At 38.2% G+C, this 18,486-nt stretch overlaps 1 protein-coding gene across 3 annotated transcripts in view; it reads left to right on the top strand.

The window, feature by feature from the left end:
* Positions 1–18,184, top strand: part of LOC100266285 (mediator of RNA polymerase II transcription subunit 15a) — a 51,820-nt gene extending 33,636 nt beyond the window's left edge. For all 3 annotated transcript variants that reach the window (XM_010654630.3, XM_002274105.4, XM_019221141.2), the window contains 7 exons: positions 2,281–2,342; positions 6,267–6,341; positions 6,560–7,759; positions 7,880–8,218; positions 12,403–12,603; positions 12,717–12,805; positions 17,587–18,184. In XM_010654630.3, coding sequence (XP_010652932.1) covers positions 2,281–2,342; positions 6,267–6,341; positions 6,560–7,759; positions 7,880–8,218; positions 12,403–12,603; positions 12,717–12,805; positions 17,587–17,794 — 2,174 coding nt within the window. In that variant the 3' untranslated portion in view covers positions 17,795–18,184. The remainder of the gene's footprint in view (positions 1–2,280; positions 2,343–6,266; positions 6,342–6,559; positions 7,760–7,879; positions 8,219–12,402; positions 12,604–12,716; positions 12,806–17,586) is intronic.
* Positions 18,185–18,486: the final 302 nt, after the last annotated feature.

The following is an 18,486-nucleotide window of genomic DNA, read 5'->3' as shown; positions in this document are numbered from 1 at the left end:
TCTAACAGTAAGATATCTAGAATTTATCTGCACTTCACAAATGCATGTTGGAAGTTAGGTACTACTTAAGCCACAACTCTTTTCAGCCTATTAGCGACTACCAGCTTGTATAGCCCTCCCATCAAACTAATAGACCTGAAATCTTTCAAATCCTTGACGCCCACTTTCTAAGGAATCAACACAAAAAAACGTAACAACTAAACTTCTTACAAAGTAGCCCCACTTGAAAAATTCTTTGAGGAAGCCCAATACTTCAATCTTGACAAAGTCCTAACGATTCTGCCAAAAAGTCATGGGGAAACCATCTAGCTCTGGAGATTTGTCCCCACTCAAACATGACAAGACGGAAAACACTTCTTCCCCTAAGAAAGGAATCTCTTTGAGTCCGACTCTTAAGAGACACAAAATCCATCCTAGTGATCCTAGGTCTCCAATCCCTAAACTTTGATAAGAGACTACGGAAAGCATTTGCAACCCCTTCTTAATTTCTGAATCCTCAGGAAGCCATGCTTTGTTCACTCAAACTCTATCTATATGGTTCCTTCTTCTGCGCATATTGGTTATTTTATAGAAAAAGAAAAAACTAGTGTTCTTATCTCTCTCAGCTACAACTCTCTTCATTTTTGCCTCTAAGAAATCTTTTAAAAAACAATCAATTTGTTACACTCCACAACTCTCCTTCTATCTTTGGCTTCTTTGACATTGAGGATAGCCTCCCTCTCCCTTAAATCCCATAGCCAATCTGCTTCAAAGCCTCTGCTTTCCTAATTATGACATTCTCAAGCGCCTCCTTGTTCCAAGCTTGTATGTCTTTCTTCAAAGCTTTCAATTTCCAAGCCATCACATAACTCAATGATCCTCTGACATTATAGCCTGTCCATCACTTTTTACTCTGCCCTCTGAAGCCTTGTGCTTTGAGCCACATATTTTCAAACCTGAAAGGAGTTTTTCTCCTCACCTCACATTCATTTAGCAAAATAGGGGCATGATTGGAGACTGGCTTAGCCAGGATTTGAATAATGCCATTGAAGTGACTCTCCCAATCCTCTCAGACAAGAAACTGATCTTGTTTTGATGGGGACTGATTATTCAAACCCTCACACTATGTATATGGTCCTCCAATTAGAAGCAAATCACACAAATTCTATTCCTTAATTATCTCAAAGAATTGCTTCGTTGTTGAAGAATTCCTGGAACAATTCTTCCTTTCATTTGGAAATCTGACTAAGGGTCATTCCAGAGACCTTGAATGTCAGCCAGTTCATTCCAAAACTCCACCCTCTCCTTACTAAGCACATGCCCATATACCCCAGTAGAAAACCAAATGAAATAATCCTTGTAGGTCTTGAAGCAACAGGAGTTGGAGTAGGCACCCACCTCTTCTCTACAAGCTTAAGGGCCCTATTATCCCAAACGACTACAACTCCCTTAGCAGTACTTTTGGTTCCCACTGCTCCCCAGTCTAAGTATTTGTCCACCACTATGTTTTACTAGTTGAATTGACATACATTGTGCCTTAGTTTCTTGCAAGCACACCAAATCAACCCTTTGAGACCTGATAAGGGATTTTATAATTTTTGTTTCTCTCCATTTACCCCTTTAACATTCCAAGAAAGAATCTTTAACTTCATTAGCTAACAATACCTCCTTCCTTGTCTTTTCACTCCTTTCTTTGCTTGAAGACCCTTTATAATTGACAGAAAATGCCAACTTTCTGTGCTCTCTTTCTTACTGTTCATATCAATTAATATAGGCTAAATTGGGGTTGTTTGCCTCCCTTTCTAGTTCTCGAATAAATTAGGCGAATTAACTTAACTTCTATAGACTTGCTCCATCTTTAGTTGCAGATTTGTTTACTTATACCAAAACACTTTGTTAGTTTAATATAAATGCTTTAACCCATTCCCTATCTACTTAAGTTTTTGGGTGGATCATTAGTCTGATACAATCAAAGGTGTCATTCGTATGAAGGTTTGATGAGTAAAGTTACCATAAGTATGCAAAGCTTGACATGTCACATACAAACATCTTTCTCTATTGTTCATTGACTCCACAATTTTTCCTAAATAGTAGTTAACCCCAAAAGAACTTCCTTAGCTATTCTTTTAATTTGTAATTTAGTAATCATGTACTAATTGGGTTGGAAATCAATTCATTAGGACTTCCTATTTTGAACATTTTCATTTTCTTTAGAAGTTGAAATTAAATTTGCAATAATTTCTTGTTTGAGAATTTATCCAAAACAAAGTGTGTATATTTTTTAATTTCTTGTGGCACTAGATCCCACATCAGAGAAAAGGCATGCAAATTTAGGTGACTGGCAAGAGGAAGTCTATCAAAAGGTAATATTTTTTTTTCCCCACATTATATTGCAACGAATTTTCTTAAACCTTATTTTGTGACCTTTGTTTTTTCATAGATACCATATGTGGCATGATTATGTCAATACTTCTTTGATGGTTTTGAATGTTTACCAAATTTAATTATTTTGTGCTTAAGGTGAGTTAATGAAGATCAAATCCAATCATTATGTCTTTTAGGTGCTATTATCTATGCAATGCCTATCAATTGTACAATTGTGCTCTTTGCTCGACTGGTGTTTTAGGAAAACATGGTTTAGGACTAGCTACACAACAATGCCTCTTTAAGTTCTAAAAAGACTGTGCAATGCCTAATCTTTCCTTTACGTTATCAAAAACATAGTTAACCACTTTCGTAAATGCACTTTCATTTCCTATTTGGCTTATCTTAGGTGCTTCTTCAATCAATTAAAGATATGTTGCATGGATGACATCATAGTTTTGCGGGTAAGGATCATGAGAGAGTTTGAAGTAGAAACCCATCTTGTTTATTTTAGTGCATTATGTAAAGAACGTAATAGAAGGATTTTTAACCACTTGGAGCTAACTAAATTAGCTTTGAAAAACCTACTCAGGGTGCTTGTTCCCATGAACTAGGGGTCGTTAGGAGATACAAATATGTCCTATTTAGATTTCATAGTAGCTTCATTAGGGGTGAGGCTGAATTTGGGTCCTTATTTTTTTTGGTTGCTTTCCCTTTTATGTGCCTTCTGCATTTCCTATCTCCATCAGTTACATCCCCTCTTCTCATTGGTGCCTATTTAATATATTTCTAATTTCCCTAAATAATAAGCATAAATATGATGATAAATTATTAAATTGGTTAGGCTAATAGTGCTTTTGTCACTAGACCAAACCCTAATTGAATTGAGGTCAAGTTTTTGCTTTTTTGCTTTCTTCTTCTTCTTCTTCTTTGGTTTTTCTTTATTTATTTTTATTTGTTATGTGTATATGTTCTTCAAACCAAACCTTAACTTGATCAAACAACAGGTTCGCCAATGTTTGCTTGTAGGTCTAGTTAGCCCAATTAAGTTACAACCCAATGTAATGGTATTAAACTTATCAGTAATCTATAAAGACAATTTCTAGATTTGAACTGTGAAAAATATGCAGATAACTTTTTTATTTATTTCTAAGCTTGAAGAAACAAAAAGTGCTAGATGATAGATAATTTAAGATTTAATCTTGAAAGTTTTTTAAAATATAACATATTTTTATATTGATAATTAAAGTTTCTTTTGAGAATTAAAGGTGTTAAGAGAACATTATTAAGTGCTTATAATCTTAGAGCTCTTTAAAACATGACACTTGATTAATATTTTTCATAGTTCAAGAAGTTTGAAGTGGGAGACCTCATTCTTCATACATTTTCATTCTAGTGATGGAGGCTGTAAATTGCTTTATTGCCAAGGCAGTGGAGGGTAGTTTCACCAATGGGTTAAGGTAGACATAAAGGAAGCTAGGGGATTGGAGATTTCTCATTTGCATTTGATGATACTTTTTTTCAGTTGGTGTTGCTCCGATATGCCCAGTTTGGCCGCTTGCTACTGTAAAATCCTTTGCTTCCAAAACTTGCAAGACTCCAATGTAGGACACCCCTAACAACAAAAAGAAGATCTGGGAGGATCCCAGAAATCCTCCTCTAATGGCTAAGTCAAGCTTCACACAAGCTTCACACAAGGAAAGGAAAGATAAAGGCAATGAGAGAGAGTTCACTTACCTTCTTTTCTATCCAATCTTGCTTTTATGCCTCCCCCATGTGTTGATTGGTTGAAGGGTGAGGGACATGGGCTGCCATGCATGGGGCACTTGCCTTTCTTTGGTTGGTGATGCATCTTTGTACCAAAGGAGGGTGGTCAACAACATCTCCAATAGTCTTAGAAGGAACTGAAACTCCTGTTGGAGGTTTGGGGCACGCGTGCTGTTTTGAGAGCGAATGGGAGATGAGGAGGCATGTATGACATGCATAAAAGGGTAATGTGGTTGGCCATAAGTGGTTGATGCTTGGGTGAATGAGATGAACGTAGTGTGCAGATGTGTGCTGGGCTCACTTAGCATGGTTGAGTCGTGCAAACATAATGTGAGTGGGTACAACTCCTATATGGTTCCAAGCCCCGATTTTTGCCTTCCATAGGCCAAGTGAAGACAAATTTTCTTATTAGAGGTGGATTTCTCTATGTTTTGAGGCTTTAGACCTAAAGTCAACCCCGAATACAAGTAAGCATGGTGGGAAATGTGGATGAATGCATATTGATTGGTGTTGTTGCTTCAATTTAGTGTAAGGAATTTACCATCTACCTATTTGAGCTTGCTATTGAAGGCTTTCTTTTAAGCCCAATGTTATTTGGGACCTTTAGAGGAGTGTTCTAATAGGAGATTGACCTCTTGGAAAATGCCTTATCTGCTGAGCAAAGTTATGCTCATCTAAATTACCCTTTCTAGTTTATCCATTTACTATGTCTTCTATTATAGTCCATAGGCAATTCAAATTAGGTTTGAAAAGACTCGGCAGCAATTTCCTTTTGGGGTGAGTTAATGGAGAGGAAAATCCTTTTGGTTAAATGAATGACTTTTTGTTTTGACAAGTTGAAAGTGTCCTGGGCTTTTGTATATTGTTAGTGCTTATTAAGGCATTATTGAGAAGATGGTTATGGAGGTTTATTAGTCAAATTTAAGGTGTGTCATTGTTCTTAGGAGCAGAGGAAGGCCTAGGGAATGGGGCTTTGGAGAGCTATTAGGATATGTTGGTATGTATTTAAGCAAGAACTATCTTTTCATAGGGTAATAGGTTGAGGATAAGTTCAAAAGGGTGGTTGTTGTGTGTGGGGGGAGGACAGGGGCGCTGCTTGAAAGAGTGCTTTTGAACCTTAACATTTTGATGCAAAGAAATTGTTTTGGGTGGCTGACTTGTGAGGATAAGATATGCATCAGGCTTACATGTGGCTGAGGTTTTTGAGCTGTTCTCAAGATTGGGAGTTGAGGATGGTTGAGATGTTTTTGTAACATATTCATTCTGTGGTTTTTCATTGCGGGTCTATTTGTAAGCTGATATGCACTGTATCCAAGAACAAATATTTCTTAAGGAAATTATTTTCCAACTAAGAAGAGTGTTTTTTGTTTTTTTTTTCCTGTTTTGTTTCGCGTGTTTTTTTTTTTTTGTTTTTTTTTTTTTTTTTCTGTTGTTGTTTGTTGGCTTGGGCTGCATTGGGAGGTGATTTCTCGCATTGGCCAGCCGCACTTTGTAGAGGACCTGTTACCAAGTTGGAAAAAGGATTTTGCTAGAAAGGGATGGAGCGTTATGCTGTTTTGGTTTGCTTAGAAAGAGCAAAATGAAAGGACTTTTGAAGAAGTGGAGCATTTTGATTGGACAATGAAATATTCATTTGAAAAATCTCTTTTTATTATCTCAAAAGATCCTCTGGATGGTGTAAATCAATTGCTTCTACATTTCATGGATGGTTTGGGCGGGGAATTGGACATTGCTTTGCAACTGTTTTAACTTTTTTCTTTTCTGTTGTTTTGGTACTCCTTGTATACTTTGTGTATTAAGTTGTGTCTCCTTTTTAATAGGTGCCTCTTGTATGATATATTATTTACAACTTACCTATGAAAAAGAGAAGATTACAAATATAAATAAAACTGCACTTGAAACACAGTATATAAAGTGTTTACATTCTTTCCAAATGCATTCATTGCCTCTTGAATATTATTGACAGCTCCTCTGATCAGGAGAAAAAAAATATTATTGGTAATACTTGTAAGAGTTTCATCTATAGAAACAAGCCTTTCAAAACTAAAATTGATTAAATCCAAGGCTCTTTTGTAATATGGAAAATTTTCAATATCCTGGTCCTAAGGAATCAACAGCTTTAAATCATTAACTATGATGATGACTGTATCTTGCAGATTAAGAGTATGAATGATATGTACTTACCAGAACTGATTCAAATCTATAAGAAGTTTGCTGCTAGATACCAGCAGGTACTCTACCACTATACACCTTTGCAATTCACTGTGTAAATGCTTTGCCACATTTTTATGAAAATTATTCTTCTTTCCTCTGCTCCTTTTTTTTGTTTTTTGTTTTTTGTTTTTTGCTTTGTTTTTGGTTTTTCTTTTCTTCTTCTTCTTTATTTTTATTTTTATTTTTATTTTTTTTAGGTATTAAGAGTTAATATGTCTTTCATAATGTTCTCCAGCTTGTCTCTCTTCCTCAACAACCAATGGGAGATCAATCTCGGAAGTTAAAAGACGTAATGTCAACATTGGAGTTTCTTATAAAATTTTTACAGGTCCCCAAAAGTAGGATTTCACTTGCTTATAAGGAGAAATTGGAGAAGGTGGAGAATCGTATAATTGGTATTCTATATTCAAATGGATCCAGAAAGCCTGATTCTTCTGTCCAGCAAGAAGAACTTCCCATGCCTGATATGCACTCCTTGCAGCCAGTGCGGTCACAATCTCAAACTCCTCAAGTGGAGTCTGATTTGCAGCCTATGAAGTTACAGAGTACTGTATCATCCATGCAGAAAAACAATGTGGACAACTTGCACAATGATCTTATATCCTCTTTATCTGAGGTTGCAACAGCACAGAAAAACATAATGAATCCACAACTGTCTGGCACCAAATCAAAGTCACAACAATTACATGCAGTGAAACCATTGCAGCAGGATTCTGTGGGATCTCCACACATTCCTGTAAGTGCTCCCCAACAATCAATGAATGACACATCTTTATCCCAAAACAGTGTGAATATTCCACAGCACAATACTCATCCCCTTAGGTTGAATTCTAGTAGACTACAACAGATACATCTTAAACAACAAAAAGAACAGCAAATGGCAGATGCAAAACAGATGATGAAACAATTTCAACAGCATGAGACGCAGCAGCAGTTGAAAAAGAAAGAAGATATCATGCAGCAGCAGCAACCTGCACAATTGGGTGTCCATAAAATGCCACAGAATACAATGAATAAAGAAGATGAGTTAAAGGTCAAGCAAGCTTTGGATTTTGCACCAGGCGTCCTACAACATTGCTCAGCAAGTCAGCATTTGGCTTATAATCAGCATCAGTTGAAGTCTAGAGGTTCCTTTGTTTCTGTGCCCCAACTCCTTCAGCCTGTTTCTGATCAGATTCCTCAAAGTTCTCCACAGATTGATCAGAAAAATATATTAGTTTCTTCTAAAAAAACTGAAACCTCTTTGAAAGTTGTAGACTCACTGTCCAATGTGCCTTCTCCTTCAACTCCCTTTTCTCAGTATCCTATGCTTGGAGACATTGGAGGTCAACAAGCAACTAGTCTAATGGGATCAGCAACATCCCTTGTTATCAGCACTCCTGGGATATCATCTTCATCCTTGCTTGAAGAGCCTCTTCAGCGCTTAATTGAATTGGTCAGTCTAAGCTGATACATTTTCCATTTTGATTATTTTGGTGCATGCTCTTCTTTGCTTCTGTTAGGTGGTAATTGCTGATAGCTATAACAAAATCTTGGCATCATTGTTAAATTTCAGGTGAAATCAATGTCAGATGAAGCATTGAGTGCTTCTATTAATGACATTGAGTCAGTTGTTAATCTGACTGATGGGACAGCAGGATCGTTGTCAGGAAATGGGGCTGGAGCTGCAATTGGTGAGGATGTGTCAGCAACAACCAAAGTTTGTTTGGAAGCAAGAGACTTTGGCAACCAAGATGGAACTATTGGAAAAATGAAAGTGAATCGCTGTATAACTACAGCACCCTTGAGGATTTTATCTGGTGGCATAAGTGATAGAATTAAGCGATTTACTGATTCAGAGACATCTGATATGGAGTTGAGTGTGACATTTCGCATGAAGAAACCTAAGCTTGAGGTATTGCAACTGCTGTTGTACTTTGTCATGATCAGGTGCACTAGGCAAGCATATCATGTCATGCAATAATAACAGTGTCAATATAACATAGCAATACACTTAAAGTTGATTTTATCATCATCATTTTGTGTTTTTCTTGCCTGAATTATTCATCACCAAACAAATCCTGTCTTGCAAATATGGTATTCAAAGAGCCGTAGACTCAATTGAACTTTTAATTTTAGTACCTTGGATTTTTATTCTTTGTTCTCTCCAAGTTGTAGGCATTTATTTTACATGATCTTTTAGTTATGGATCTGAACATATTCATCTTTTCTATGCCTATTTTACGAATGCATTTGCCTTCATAAAATAGCTAGTTCATTGTTCTTCTTTGAGATTTTGGAAGGTGTTGATAGGAAAAGTACTCCTCAATCACTAACATTTATATATATATATATATGTATGTATAGCAGATTCTGCAATTGGTTGCTATGGGTGTTGTTTATTTCATTTACTTATTTATTTTGATAGCCAAATAAGAGAGATGTTGAAAGGTGCCCAAAAGAAGGAGTAAAACCATGGTACAGAAGGTGTATATATACCATAGAGAGTGCCAAATAACTGAATGAGACAACAACAAAGGCAAAGGCCCTCACATGGCCTAAACCCTCTTTGAGCACCAATGAATTCCTAAAAAAGGAAGTTATCATCCCTAAAAAATCATAGACCAGTCAAAAAGAAAGGAAAGACTCTTTTAAAGCCATATTGATGCATTTAGCGTCCTAACACCCTTCAATTGTGCTCCTTCCAAATATACAAAACAAGCACAAAAGAGCCTTTATCTACACCTTAGATCATCTCTTTCCTACAAAGCTACTGTCAGCCCCTTAGACCCTTGACTTAACCATGGAGGAATAGGCCTCATGGGTAGGCCTTGCACCCATGAAAGCCTAGGATGAAAGCAGGGAAATCCTGGAGGTTTGGTGGTTCAAACTCCAGGAGCCATGTGAAGAGGCCGCAGGCGAGCCAGACGCGCACCATGGGCGAGCCAGACACGCACCGTGCGCGCACCGTGGGCGAGCCAGACGCGCGCACCACGGACGAGCCAGCAAGCATAGCGAGAGGGCCAGACACGCACCGCGCGCACACTGAGGACGAGCCAGACATGCACCGTGTGCGCACCAGATGGGCATCGCGCGCGCACTTGACTTAGGTGGTGTAGATGAAGGCTGACTTGGAATTTTAATTTATAATTAAAATTATATTCCATTATGCATCCTCAGACATATTGATGTCTCCTCAAGAAACAATGAAAACGGCCCGTATTGCTCTTTAAGGGGGGGGTAGGTGACTCAAAGGAGGGAGCCACTAAGAGAAGCCTTGACCGCACCAAGGGGGCACCATGGCACGGCCTTGGCGTGCCAAAGACACACGACGCAACTCGAGCAAGCACACATGGGCTCCACAACATGTGTGCAGTGCACCCCGTGGCCGCAACGGCATGGGGCCTGGTGTGGCCTACCCCCTTCCCGCGCAGGCACGAGGGCGCCTAAGCCTTGTGCGGTGAGCCAGCTGATGAAACCATGGGCGCAATGCCATGGTCTGATGGCTCTAGTAGCTGACTCGCACCGAGATGCCTACGCACAGCACAGGGGCGCAATGCCTTGTGCACCAAGAAGGATTAACCATGGGCGCAATGCCATGGTTCGTTGCTGGGAAACAAGCAACAAGCCCAAGCCATGGGCACCTAGACATGGCACGGACTCATTCATCAGTGTGAGGAAGGCACACTGATGCACCAAACGCTTGGTCAGATGGGTGGTGCACGCTGCCTGGCTCAGAGGGACTTGATCAAAGACATGCTGATGGGCACCTGGTCACAAGAGGCGCCTTGAGGGGGAGGGGTCGGCTTGTTAGGGGGACTCACCAGCAGCTTGGCGAGCAAGACCTGAAGGAGATGGCAGTGCAGCTAGCAAGTGGCAGCTAGCTCAGACAAACCAGTGACCAAGTCAAGCCGTCATTGACCTGCAGTTGGCTGAAGGATGATGGCTGGTGCATGTGGGTGGCATGTGCAGGCCACTATCTGGGGTGGTGGGTGGTTATGCAGGGCAGTTGAGAGCAGTTCTGGCCAGTTGCATGACCACCTAGTTGGCTCCAAGATTTGAATTGAGGGAATTCAAATTTGTAACTGCAGATTGAGTCATTTAAATAGGGCTCCTGCAGCCTTGAAACAGAGAGAGAGAGTTTGGGGAAAGGGTTCCTTCTCGTATGCCTTAGGTGAGTGCATTGTACTCTGGTTCAAGAAGTAATTTTGTCTTGTAAGAGTGATTAATACAAGTTGGGAAAGGATTTTCCTGTAACCTCGTGTGTCCCTGTTGCTTTGTTATTTCTATATTCTACTATGTTCTTCTAAACGTTGGGAAGGGAAGGTTGGCTAAGGACGGGTCCTTAGCACCGCACACTTGTGAAAAATTAAGTGAGATAACCAGGGGTGTGACAGCTACCATGCCAACCAAACAATAGATCCCTCATTGGCCATGGCAACACCCAAGAGCACCCAAACAAGGAGAAGACAAGGTGCCACAAATTATGGGCCTTCCCACAATATATAAGAATGTAGTTAGGCCAGTTTACCTGTTGCTCAAACAAGCTGCATCAATTAATTGAGACCAATTCTTCATTAATAGGTCAGTCATCAAAATATTTTAAAATACCAATTGGACAAAGAAATCGCCTTTCAATCTAGCCCCTGAATCCCATACTTCATTAGCAGAAGTATAAAGGAGCCATCGAGCGACCCATTGATAGTGATTTACCAAAGGATTTAACAGAGAGCTGCCTATTTTGGAACATATTTACACCAAAATATCCAAAGCCTCCCTATAACCCCCATTGTTGAATTTGCTAAGGAAACAATTCCACCACCTCCAACTCCTAATCGTGAAAGTTCCTACAAAAACTAAAATAAAATAAAAATAAAAGGTATGGAAAGGACAAGCACAAACCACAACATTCCCACTACCTAGCGCTCAACCATTTAATGAAGTTGATCAAGGATGAAGGGCCAGCTTGAAGATGCTGGCAAGACCAATGGAAGAGGGTACAAATACAGGAGTCCCTTAGAGATTGATCTGAGTGTTGACACATCATCCAAAACAAACAAAGAGAAGTTTTTCTCCAAACCTTCCTTCTCTTCTTGTACAAGAAAATTTAATGCCAACCCCTTAAGGGAGGAGGACCCAACAGATGGCAAAAAGAGAGGACAAAAGGTGTCACAATCCCCTTGCTTGCTCATAGTAGGAACATGGTTAGTTGATTCTTCCACATTCTTTTATAAAGAACAATAATATGCCAACCACCCTCTCACACAGCACATCAAAAAAAAAAAAAAAAAAATGAAGACGCTTTTGAAGAAACCCAAGAGCCTTACACTATCTTCTTGGGGAAATACTGACAATTTTTTTTCTTGCTAGCCTGCCAAACTAGTTTATCTTTGTCCTGATTGCACCTCCTAAACACTTGAAGACTCCTAAATAACTTGATGCTATCCAACTTCGGATCTTAGAAATGTCTTCAGAAAGATGCGTTTTGAAGGACCTAGCTGCCCACAACCTCCTGCAAATTACTACTCATGCCTCCTTAACAGCAGCAAGAGAGGAAAAGGAATCCTTTACAAGAGAACCACTGCATCAAACATCTTGCCAAAATTTTATTCTTCTCCCATTGCCTGCATGTATGGGAGCTCTTTTCACCTACAAAAAGGAAAACAAATCAAGATTGTGGGACAGTTTTTCATCTTCATCTACAATGGGAAAGTAAGATATAGTTGTGGTACAAATGGCATCTCAATCGTTAACTATTATAATTGTGTTTAGGCAGTATACGTGTTCATAATTGACAGGCAATGATGGCTTCATGATTAGATAGATTTATCAGATTGGGGGTAGTATTCATGCTATGATTTATCTCATATTAGAAATAATTATGAGGTGGAGAAATCACATTCTATCTTAATGTTGATTTTTGAGCAATTTTTAATTAGTGCTGCACTACTATTATTTCTTTCATCAATTTCTTTCTGTTAGTAGTCTACAAGGCAGATGTGACCATGAAAATTAACTCCCACTTTAAACTTGTTTGGACATTGGGTTAGAATGTCTCTTTGAGTTTTTATAAAAGAAATAAGTTTTTACATGTTTCAGGCCAATCATGTCCTCTTGGAAGAAATAAGGGAGATCAATCAGCGACTGGTAGACACTGTGGTAGATCTCAGTGATGAAGATATCACAGAAAATGCAGCTATTGCTGCAACTGAAGGTGGTGAAGGGACCATTGTCAAGTGTTCCTTCAGTACTGTGGTTGCCTATTCAAACTCAAAGTCACACCAAGCTTCAGCAAAAGTGGTGTGTTTTCAAACTATTTTTTTAACATGATCTATAATTATGTACATTACTCTTTTCTCCTGTACTCATTTTTGGTCTTACTTTTCTTTTTCCTTCTTTGTATTGTTATGCAGATGCCAATTCTGCCCTTACATTTGCTTGTTCCCACAAATTATCCCAGTTGTTCCCCTATGCTACTGGATAGGTTGCCTGTGGATGTAAGGTAAGATAATGTGGTATTTTAGTTTCATGCTTTATGCAGATTATTCCTGGAGAAACCATATGCACCACCTGAAGCAATTCTTTGTTCACTTCGGATAGGAGTCATATTTTCATCATTGTGATAGTGTGTCTATGCATTTCCACACCCAACTTTTTGAAGCTCACAAACTAATGCAACTTGCACTCTCTCTCTTTCTCTCTCACTCTCTCAATAATGAAGAAACCCACTAGCCCTCTAAGGGAGAAACCATTGAAACATGATCCCTCCCCAAGAACCATGTACCGGATAAGCACAGTACTCAAACATGGGACCTACCGTTCTTTAGTGGAAGTGCATGCAAGCTGAGCTGTGCATGAGGGTCAGGCACCTAACTCACTCATTGTTCTGAATGCTCAAACACCAATGGTGAACCCTTTTTTCCACAAAAGTTCTCAGGTGACATTGTTGGCTGTGTCCTAATCTAAATTGATCTGCATTCTGTCAAATTTTGCCAATTTTTGGCCAGACACAGTTTTCAAGTTTTCCTTGTCCATATGAAAAATTTTCAAACCTTCGCCTTTAATGTTGGCCTTTTTTTTTCCCAAATTGTTCTAGAACTATGAAAATATTTAGAAATACCTAACCTTTTGACATGTTTCTAACATTATCTAAAAAATTGATAGACTTGTTCTTATCCCTATATCAAATATTAGTTTGTCTAGCTGACCTTGATTTGTTGGAAAGTCTTTTACCCATGGTGTAATCTGGTTTACTTCTCAAATTATTCACAACTGAACTGTGAATTCCTAAATTGTTCACAAGCATCCTGAGTTGCAAATCCCTAAATTGTAAATAGCTTTGGAACAAAAAGCAAATATAGTCCCATCTCTTCCTTGTTCCACGTTCCTGTTTCAAAGAGGAAGAGAAAAATAATGTTTTAGAAAACAAGGGTTGCATTTGTTCGGCTCAAATTTTCTTGAATCTTCTTTTACAATGCACAATATTCCAAATTCTTGATCATTTAATTTCTCACTGTCTGTCCTAATTCTGGGCATACGATGAATATGTTCCTGTATTCAAATCTCAACATCTACTACAGAAGATACTATGCTGGACAGGGATTCATCAAACCTTTATCATTTTTTGTATTTTCCACTACCTGAAGCAAATACTCGTCCAACTTGGCCTGTGCCTTCTGTTCCCACTTTAGGAAAAGGGTTTGTACGTAAAGAATGAATATATGAATGAATAAGAATGCTCGTAGATAAAGTATCTGAACAAGGAAATTGTGGGCATAAAGAGAATATAACACAGGAAAGTATCAGTTGAGTTTGTTTTAGGAAAAAAATATTATTAATATAGTATGTGTAAATATGGTGTGTTGTTTTCTTGTTCTTTGATGTGTTTTTGTTTAATAAAGTTTTGTTCTTTTACAAAAAGTTAAAGGGAAACTTACACTTACTAATTGCAGGGACATTGGGTAATGTGGTCAAAGTAGCACTAAGCTTTCCTATCCTTTGAAATATTGGGGGACCTCTCTTCTGATGGTAACAAACATGAGAGGTTGAGTGTCATGAATTGGGAAAAGGAGCAAGGTCAGAGATGTGATCAGGTGTTGTCATAAGCAAAAAATACATATATTCAGTTGAACCATATAGGTGGGCTGTTTACTTTTGAGGTGGCTTCAGGGATAGCATCCAAGGGATTCATTCCTTTACCCACTTGGTTATTTTAGAACTGTGCAGCAAATTTTAACTCGAATTGTTATTGCTAGATCCTCCAAAAAGTGAAACTTAATGATTATAAGCTGGACCTGCCAAGTTATATTATCACTCAATGCTTGACCTTTGATCTCCATGACTATCTAGGTCCTGATGGATTATATATATTAAATCAGAAGCATTTTTATACTATAAAATAAGTAAATACAAAGAAGGATGAGAAATCCTTCCTCCAAACGCAACCACTTACATGTGTAGTCTTCCTGCCTTGTTTGTTCAACAAATTCTAGGCACATTGGAGCCTGAAACTCTTTTTTTAGAGAGAGCATCTTGTCAAGTGGAAAACAGGTTTGACAATAGAGGGTAAATGCATCATCATTACAAAGTTACACAACCTAGATCCAATTCTTTGTTCCTTCTCTGAGCGGGGCAACTCAACTTTCTTTGTTACTCGACATGAAGTTTTCTTTAGATTATTTAGTATGCATTTTTTGAGCTCTTCATCTTTGAGTGGGTTAATATTTTTTTATATTTTATTATTAATTTTTTGGGATAGGTAAGAAGCAATTGAATTGAAAAGCACACCAAGGTACACACAATATATACAATGGCCGCAAAAAAAGTGCCAAAAAAAGGGGTAAAACGAAAAAATACTCTCTCCCTCAAACCGAACCCAACCAATCAATGAAATAAAAAAAGGATATCGATCTATCACCTATAAACAACTTGGACAAAGAATACAAACTACACAGAAACAGGACTTCCAGTCTATGATCAGAGAGCTCCTCATTCCCAAACGATCTTTTATTTCTCTTTCCAAATTATCTAAAAATCCTTCCCACAAAAGAGCCATGCCAACCTAACAAAGTGTCTCTGATAGAGGAGTGAATCACCCATGGGATACCAAACAGAGAAAACAAAAGCTGCCACAATACCCTTGCCTAGTTACAATGTAGAAGGATGTGGTCAATTGACTCTTTGTGAGTGTAACAAAGAAAACATTTATTGGCGAAAGACCAACCTCTCCGTTGTAATTGATCAAGAGTCAGCTTTTCCCCAAGTCACCTCTCAAGTGAAGAAACTCATATTAGGTGGAACCCAAGCATTCCACACATACCAGACAGGAACGACTTAGATCTCCCCTCCTCCAGGCTAGAGTAAAGGGACCTAACAGAGAAAGTTCCACTCTTTGCATTCGACCAGCACACCTTGTCCCCTCCTCCCTCAACTAGCCCCTTAACAAGTAGTCTTGCCGAGAAGTGCTCCACATTCTCAATCTCTCAATCGTTTAGATGCCTAGAGAATCCAGGAGTCCACACACCTCTACTGTTAGAGCGAGACCACAAGTCCCCCATCCAAGCCTCCTTTGAAGTAGCTAAGGCAAATAATGAAGAAAAAGAAACACACAAAGAAAGAGTGGGGGGTTCCAACTTACTACAGTGGTATTGTAATATATTATTAATGCTACTGTTCCAGGTGGTTGAGTGAGGGATTCCCATCCCACTTTTATTCCTCTAATTTTAATTGACGGTCCAAATAGTTTGATTGAATGTCTTATTCATAAGGTTTTTTCTTTATTTTTTTCGTTGGTTTACCAGAGGGGTTGTAAAGATCTTTGCAGCCTCTTTTCTTTGAAGAATGATGGGCTCAATTTGGTATGAAAACAATGATCTCAAGGCATTAGGGTTCTAATACAGCAAGATGGTGTCTCTAATATGATCTATAGAACGCTTTTGATGCATTTCTTGAAGAACATGAAGTTACATGGGAGATATCCTACACAATAATTGCTCAAGTTGAACTAATCCTACTATTGAATTTGAGAATGGGCATGATATAACCCTACCAAATTGGATAGGCATTTTGAATCTAATTGACAGTCCCCACAAACTGGCTCTTCTACTTTAACCTGGTTCAGATCAGCCAACTTGCTTCTGCTCTTCCGGCAATTAACATGGGAACTTCTCAAGTGCACAGCAATATGCAATTTCTTCTTGTAGCCTGCCTGTATGTTATGATTCCCTCTAGCAGTACTGTTTAGTTACTATAAAAGTGCTTAAATAAGGATATCTTGGCCATTTTGGTTAGGTTTTAATTTTAACTAATGGTTGGAGTTAGTTTGATTCAATGGCTAAGATGAAGTATTGCTCAGGTTTTTTCATTAGTACAAGGTTGCAGAGGGGGTTTTCTTACACACACAATTTAGAAGTTGCTGCTCTTCCTCCCTCCCTCCCTCCCTTTCTTCTCCTTATTGTCATCATCATCATCTACAAGGAATACCATATTTGTATTGAGAAGGTCATGCATGTTGGCGTCGTAAGTAGCACAAGAAAGATGAAAAGCCAACAAGTGAATTGTCTATATAGGAGTATTAGTATGCTTTGAGCCTAAACCTATTTACATCAGATGTAAGATGATTCAACTGGGTTTGCCATGAACTGCTAACAGGGTTGATATTGTTATGTAAACTTCATTTTAGTACTATGGAGATTTGAGGATAACTAGGATTTAGACAAGATAAATGAAATCTAATTTTAATTATAGTAGAACAAAGGGATGATGAAAATTGATGTCCAAAAAGTACTCCAAAGTGATTTTCTCTCTTTTCTTTCTTTATCTTCTTTTTATTTTTTTTTATTTTTTATTTTTTTTTATTTTTAGCTTTTTTGATAATAAAATTATAGTGGTTTGAGTTTCCTTAGTGGCTTATTTTCCTTCTTAATTTATTTGTACCCATAAGCTTCATCAATTTCATTCTCTCCTTGTGCCTAATCTGGATCATTCATTTGGTTTTGTTTGACCATGTAAATATCAACAGTTTAATTATTCTCAAATACCCATCACATTTTTTATACATCTGAATGGTTTATGTAATTTTGAATTCTTTCAAATAATTGAGAAACAATATAAAAATACTTATCTCTGAACTACAGTTCATAAAATTGTCTTTTAATTTTTTCACTACTAGTGGATGAGGAAAATTTTCTGAATCATTCCAGAATTTAACTTGGCAGTATGTTTCTCTCCCAATTTGTTTTGGTGTAGCTCTCTCTAAAATTTTGTTCTGATTCACTTTGACAGTGGGCAGTATGAAGATCTGTCAGAAAAGGCAAAGTTGAAGCTGAGCACCTCCCTCGAGAACATTCTGGAACCAATATCGCTTGAGCAGATAGCAAGGACTTGGGATGATTGTGCACGTGCAGTCATTTGTGAGTATGCACAGCAGAGTGGTGGAGGGAGCTTCAGCACGACCTACGGAACATGGGAGAACTGTCTAAGTGCTGCTTGATTATTGTGTGTAAGTGCGTTGCCAACTCATTGCTTCCAGATTCCCAAGCCATATGATATGCTCCATGTAGCCATAGAAGAATCCTTCTGAGATTTAGGAACTGTTTTGGGTTACCTTTTCACCTTTATTTTTGTTCTTACTTTTCCAAAATGGAACAAGGGGTGTGACATAATTTGCAAAGATGAATTTGAGTTGATATCCATGAAAGGAACAAGCCTCATGTGTGTATACCCAACTGTTTCAACTTGGATTTCCTTGGATATTCTCTTTGGTTTTGTTGTACATCCAAGGATGATCTTAGAAATATATTGGTAGAAACTTGAAAATGTATAATGAAGCTCCTCTCTCTCTCTCTCTCTCTCTCTCTACATAAAAGACAATCTTAGAACATATTGGCAAAATCTTGTGCCTAGCTTTGAACTGGACACATTTAAAAGATTTGATAATCATTATGGTGTTCCAAATAGGAAGGCCAACTAAGAATATGATGATATGGCAGCGCAGCATATGAAAAATTGATTTGGTGCAGGGATTCTTGTCCGAAATGGCGTGTGTTGCAACTGAAGGTGTCCCAATGTCAGGCTGCCTCAGTTTATCTTTTTCAACAGAAAATTTTCTAAGAGGGTTTGGCTATGTTACTGACAAGGTACTTCTTCCATGTTACAAAAAGGTAATACCAACTAGAGGGTGTT

Source organism: Vitis vinifera, chromosome 7 (assembly GCF_030704535.1).
Source record: "Vitis vinifera cultivar Pinot Noir 40024 chromosome 7, ASM3070453v1".
Taxonomy (NCBI): Eukaryota; Viridiplantae; Streptophyta; class Magnoliopsida; order Vitales; family Vitaceae; genus Vitis; species Vitis vinifera.
This window is presented reverse-complemented; position numbering and strand designations above follow the sequence as displayed.